This window comes from Papilio polytes, unplaced genomic scaffold (genome assembly GCF_000836215.1).
Source record: "Papilio polytes unplaced genomic scaffold, Ppol_1.0 DF822178.1, whole genome shotgun sequence".
Taxonomy (NCBI): Eukaryota; Metazoa; Arthropoda; class Insecta; order Lepidoptera; family Papilionidae; genus Papilio; species Papilio polytes.
The window spans coordinates 1,356,400-1,362,737 of NW_013527026.1; the positions used below are offsets into that span (position 1 = coordinate 1,356,400).

The 6,338-nt window shown below is 33.1% G+C and overlaps 2 protein-coding genes across 2 annotated transcripts in view; one reads left to right on the forward strand and one right to left on the reverse strand.

Annotated features, from left to right (window-relative positions):
* LOC106106602 (mediator of RNA polymerase II transcription subunit 17) overlaps positions 1 to 4,471 on the reverse strand; it is a 6,000-nt gene extending 1,529 nt beyond the window's left edge. The window contains 10 exon segments of the mRNA XM_013287199.1: positions 1 to 23; positions 334 to 427; positions 642 to 778; positions 1,326 to 1,479; positions 1,886 to 1,966; positions 2,141 to 2,358; positions 2,799 to 2,934; positions 3,279 to 3,560; positions 3,816 to 4,071; positions 4,156 to 4,471. The exon segment at positions 1 to 23 is cut by the window's left edge and continues 99 nt beyond it. Coding sequence (XP_013142653.1) covers positions 1 to 23; positions 334 to 427; positions 642 to 778; positions 1,326 to 1,479; positions 1,886 to 1,966; positions 2,141 to 2,358; positions 2,799 to 2,934; positions 3,279 to 3,560; positions 3,816 to 4,071; positions 4,156 to 4,244 — 1,470 coding nt within the window. The 5' untranslated portion in view covers positions 4,245 to 4,471.
* A 426-nt stretch (positions 4,472 to 4,897) lies between these two features.
* The window catches only part of LOC106106387, a 3,102-nt gene continuing 1,661 nt past the window's right edge, over positions 4,898 to 6,338 (forward strand). The window contains exons 1-4 of the mRNA XM_013286964.1: positions 4,898 to 5,100; positions 5,419 to 5,601; positions 5,758 to 5,881; positions 6,305 to 6,335. Of these exons, the coding sequence (XP_013142418.1) occupies positions 5,080 to 5,100; positions 5,419 to 5,601; positions 5,758 to 5,881; positions 6,305 to 6,335 (359 nt within the window). The 5' untranslated portion in view covers positions 4,898 to 5,079. The remainder of the gene's footprint in view (positions 5,101 to 5,418; positions 5,602 to 5,757; positions 5,882 to 6,304; positions 6,336 to 6,338) is intronic.

A 6,338-nucleotide genomic window follows, 5' to 3' on the forward strand; every position in this document is an offset into this window, starting at 1 on the left:
AACTACCACAATTATACACACAGTAAGGGACAATTTGACACAGAGTAAGACTTAACCAACACCCGGGGGTTTAAACACTTGACTTGTAATCTACAGGTCTTGGGTTCGAATCCCACCATGTATTTCATATGTACATAATTTACCCGACGTTCTTACGGTGAAGGAAAACATGATGCCTGCACATATCGGCAAAGAAATTCAAAGAAATCTGTGAAGTCAACCCGCAGTGGACCGGTAGTTGACTATGGCCTAGTTACCCCTAAGGGTAGTCTCCATGCCCCTTACAACATATAGTGTGCTGGTGATGTAAGACTTAATACAAGTTATAAAGATCTACTCACCCAAAAGCTATGATGTTTATTTTGACACAGGACTGCGTTGGGCTGTTCAGTGCATTCCAATGTGACACTATCAAGGGGTCTTTTACCTGGTAAATGTTAGATTCATCAATATATTAATTAAACCTTACTAATATAAATGTTGCAAAATGGTATAATTGAAAATTGACACATGTAGAATATAGTCTGTAAGAATACATGGGCTATTTAATCAAGTTTTTTTTATATTCTGCACAGACGGAGTCGCCGGCAAAAGGTACATTATAAATTTTAATAAAAAATTACATTTAGCACAATACAAACCTCTTTAGCAATAGTATCCAGGACATATTCACTGCGCCTGCGCATGAAGAAATGCTGAGCTTGTTGTATTATTTGCTCCAATAGCGATTGTTCTTTGGTCATGTCCAACAGTTCATATCTATCCGCAGCCATTGGTCCTAGAGAAGTGACAATACAGTGTATTGAATACACGGTTACAGGTAATTCGACGCGCGTTAGTAGGTGATAAGGCTGAAAAATATCAATTATCTGTCCAAATAAAAAAAAAAGAGCTAAGGAAAGATTTCACTTAAATATTTTTTGGAGATTTATGTCTTTAAAACAAAATTTGTTATGAAATTTGGATTTGCAGTTTATTTAAAACACATTTCTTAGCTGTCCAAAATGCTTTATGACTAGGAACTTTTCGAAAGAAACTGAACTGTGATTGCTGACATCCTATATAATAAAGTGACATCCACATAATAGACATCTGCAACTACCCTTAATCAATAAAGATGTACATAAGGGGATATTTGCCCTATACGTCTCCATTAAATTTTACCTTTCCACCCTCATAAGAAGAGGATGAAAAGGGACTAAAATTAGGCGTCTGGCTCATCAGAATGTACCCAGAATTGTTTTTACTGTGTGGTTATATTGGTGTGGGTGAACCCTACATTGCGAGTAAAAGTGGGCCCTACCACTATTGAGTTGGTACGTTACCAGCGAGGGAGCGCCTCTTGGAGGGTCCGAGGGGTCCTGTGGCGGGGTGCGGGAAGGGGTGGTGCGTGTTGTTGTGGTGCACGGCGCGCAGCAGCTGGTGCAGGGAGTGCTCCAGCACGTGGTCGTGCTCGGACTTCCCGCTGGAACCCTCACTCTGCTCAAATTCAATTTTTTTTAAATAACTAATCTATACATATAATAAAATTGGAATGTCTGTAATATTGAAGGAAAAATTCCAGATTTCGGAAAGATGGTGTATTTGTGTTGTTGATTACAAAATCGCATTTATAAATTTACAGTCAGTCCGTAAGCTGCCAAATGGCTGGGTGTCAGTTTGTCTCTTTCCTTAGTATTTTAGGGTATATCACAAAACACCTACAGAGTATACGAGAACTGGAACTTAAAAAAATAATTATCAAGCAATATTTGAATCTTACTCACTGTAACTTTTTTATTTCATGTTTATTCGAAATTTTGAGGTATTATCATAAATTAAATTTAGTCAGTAGGGTTTTTTGCTTTATTGTTAAAATAACATTATGTTATTTGCTTAAAATTACCTTTATTCCGTCCGGATTGTTGTTGTTATTTTGACCATTATTGTGACAGAGACCAATCAACAACTGAATTCCAGGAAGAACCTAGAGAGAAAAAAATTACAAAAAAAAGAAATAACTTAAAAACTACTCGGCAGATATCAAACTTTCACCTATTACAAACTATGTTATAGCAGTAACAATGGCTATATTTTATTATTTCACACGGACGCTGTCGCGAGCAACAACTAGTCAATTACATTTCTTAACTTATCTTACCGTAGCCATAATCTGATTGCCAACAACCATGTGCGGTATAGAAGCGTCTAGTTGTACCGCCTCCGCTGCGAGTCTAGCAAACAGTTCCTTACAGAACAACACATTCTGTGCGGCCTCCAACTTTTGTTGCCAATGCAAATCTGCTCCGTCTCCGAGGAGTGTGCTGGGACAGTTCAGTGCGGATGAACTGAGAGTAGCTGTTACTACATCTTCTTGCTCTAAAATGGATTTAAATTGGGTGGTAATTTAGTAATCTATTAAGAATTAAAAATATTCAATTGCACGAAATTATGACTTTATCTCATGTCTTTATCTTTGAACTTACTGTTTTTTTTTCTTAAATACAAATAGATTTTTCTTAATTTACTAATAGTTGGAATAGTAAAAGAAAAATTAGTCAAATATGCTAGAATATTTTACAACCATAGACAATATACCAATAGACTGTCATTATATATTTCATTTGAATCATTTATTGCATCTCTTTATCTAAACTAAATTGTAAGAATACTTTTAAGTGAATTTAAAAAAGCTATACCTAAAAATTAAAATCCATGTAAATTATAACCAAAAATGTTAATTTAGTAATTCGTAAATCGTTGAACGAAATTACATTCAAATAAAATACATTTTACTGTTAAATTGGTCATAAATGTACCTTTCTGACATAGTACAGAGATGAATGCCACTCCTTGTAACTCCGGAGGAACGGTGACTCTCAATGCGGAAGGCGCAGGTCCAGATGCATTCATACTCATTGCTTGTGCTATCTGTTCTTCAGGAGCTTTTGTTACCTGGGAAATAGTATATATTGTTACTAACCAAAATTGTAATTGTTATAAAAGCTGATAAGTGGACAAATGATCATTATTAAATAAAGTTTATTAGCTTAGTTGATTAACTAAAGATATTAGTGATGTTAGTATAGATAATATTATAGAAAAAAGATTTGTATTTTATGGATATTCAGAATTTTGTATGTATTGAAATAACTCAAAAACTTCCGAGCCGGTTTTAAAAACTCTTTCACTATTAACAAGTTATATTATCATTAAGTAACATAGGCTGCTTTTTATTATTTTTTAATTACACGAAGGAGAAGTTGTAAGCAACAAATAACTGTAACATGGAAAATTACTTCAAAAACTCCCGTCTGACTGAATTTGGAGCCTGCAGTTCTATAACTTAAGTCTCCTACTATAGTATTGGATACTTTCTTCAATCTCCAATTCTGTCGGAGTCGTAACAAATCAATATGAAAATCAGGCATATTCCGGGTCATCCTCATTGTTTCGCTGGCACGCAGTCGTTCTACTCCTGCGAGGAGAACGGCACCTGCGGCACTTAATGCCTTTTTTCGACCGTACACTTGCACCATGGGTCTGCTGTCAACTTGATCTGCTTGGATAGGATCTAACACCTGAAATTAAGATTTTTACCCTGCTAAACTTTTGTACAAGTAAAACTGAGTAAACATATATACTAGCACAAGCCTAGAGCTTAGTTGGAATGGTTAGTAGTTAATTAACAAAAATCTACTAATATTTTTTAAATAATAAAAAAAAAAAGTATACAACAAAACTTTAGATATACAGTCAAAACATCAATATTCGGGCAATATCTAGTTGTTGATGATAATTTTAATCATTATTTTTTATAAATTAAATAACCTTACCATATATCTCTTCTCTTTGGCAATACTCAACACATCGGCAAGTACACTGACTTCAGTGAGAGCATTCCTCAATTTGTTTCTCACAGAATCCCACGGCCACAGGCTCGATTGATACCCCGGTTCCTTGTTATCATCCTCTGATTTTAACTCCAAACTATTCTCACCTTCTTTCTTAATATTGCAAAACTCGTCATCAGTTTTCGAAAAATCGATCTTCTGTGCTAATCTTGCTAGATTTTCTGACATAGACAAAGGTCTGAAAAACGTTAACATTGTTTTTAAAAGAAAATAACTAGCTAAATAGGTTCTTTTAGTAATAATAGAATTTGCATGTACTTACGCCTGATATATTTCTTGGCCATCGTAAGTTATTTCTTGTATTTGATTTTCAATAGGAGCCTCAATAGATATGTTTACAGAATTAGCCATTTTTGTGTAATTCAGAAATTTTTGTGCATATTCGTTCTATTTGGAAAAGACTGGTAAAATGATATATTTTAATGTAACTTCTTCCCACTACTACAATTTCATAGAAAATATGGTGATGGAGTATTTTCTATGATTAAACTATCACTTTTAATTAGCAGAATTTGATACAAACATTAATAAATTAAAAATCTCCGCGTCCTACAATATAACAAATCGCATTTGACAAGTGTCAATGACAACTGACAAACAGAACAGACTTGAAATACAGATAAAAATGTTTTGATGTAAGATAACAACTTTGTCATTAACACAAAGCTACAATAGGAGTCAAGTTTTGGTTACGATTTTTAATTCTCCAAACTCACATAGGTAATATCAAGTTTTAATTTAAATAAAATAATGTTCATCTGAAACCTGAACGATGATTTCAACACAAATGCTAAGAAAGGAAATGATTAATCATATCCATTTCTTCCACAATCAATTTTTAAACAGCGAATTAACGATGGTACCAATTTTTTTTATTTTATTTGTCAATGCAGAACATTTTTTTGCCTTTCTTAACAAGAAAATGTAAAGTAAGCATTATTTCACATAATTATTTTGTCGTGTTTTTAATATTTTTTAATTTCGTTTATCTGTGTACAGCTTTACCCCAACCAATGGTTGTCGTAAACTATCGCTATCGAGCGAAATTTTGTTACGAAAATAGTAACAAAGTATGTGAATTCGATTCGAAATGAAGTAAATTTAAACATTTCAAAGAACTTTTATACTAAAGTTATACAAAAAAGTCTATTATTTTTAATACACGCCCTTGAAGTATATCCAGAAAATGACGGATCGTTCTATTGCGGTGAGTGACGCTTTATAAGTTAAAACAAAACATGTTAATATTTTAATTCGAGTGAAATTACTTCAAGTTCTCATCTCGAAGGTAGGCGGGAGCGGGAGTGGATCCACTACTATAGGCATTTGAAATAAATTAGTAATTGTGTTTAAAAAAATATTATTTTTAATTTCTAAATTTATTTCTAAGATTGCTATTAATTGCTTAATGCTGTTTAAGTTAATGTTAATTATTGATGTTATTTTATGTTACTATAGAAATATAATTTGTTTTAAATTATATATCAACTCCTTTATTAAATTTACTTATTTTGTGTATTTTCAGTCAAGGCCCAGTCTAGAGCAAGTAATTGCAATAGTGGACTTCATGGAGAAACATCCTGCTTTAGGGTTGGGCCAAATGAGAGGTCTGGAGAAGAGGGATGAATGCAAAAAGCTTTGGTTCAAATTAACAAAGATTATCAACAGTCTTGGTGGACCTAATAGACCTATGAAATCTTGGGTTAAAGTAGGTAATTTTTTTTATCCAAATTCACTTTACCCTTAATAAAATTAAATTGTTCATCCTCCTTTTTGTTCATTTCATTAAAAAAAACAGCAATACGTGCATGATAGGTGACTATTATATATAGACTATTTTCAATCCTGCTATTTTTTTTTTCAGTATTGGGCAGATAAAAAATCAACAATCCGGTCTAAAGTCCAATCCAGTAATGGTGATCCTAACACTTTAAGTTCAAATATTGAAAAGAAAATATGGGACCTGTTCTTGGCTAATGATTCATCAAGTAAGTTGGAAATAATTGTAGAAAATTCTACCTTTTTTTCACTACTAACTAAATTAAGAAAATATTCCTGTGTGGTACTAACTTTGGCGTCGTAAGGGTTTGCGCGGTACGGGGGCGCGGTCGCAAGAGTAGAGTTTACAGACTTTTGATGCTTATGCGCACTAAGTTGACTTAATTAATTAAAAAAAAATCCCGAATAATTGGTCCTTCGAGCCGGATAGAAATTTTATAAAACTTGATTCCTTTACTCAATTAACAGTTTGGTAATTAAAAATAAGTAATAATTTAATAACAACACAGAGGATCGAAAGAGGTCCTTCGAGCCGGATCGGTATTTTATAAAAGTTACTTCTTTTTCTTAGTTAACAGAAAAGGTAATGAAAAATTTGCGTAATAAGTATTATTTTAATAATTATATCGCAGAGGATAGAAGTTCTGTTAAACAAGAGTCTCAGTA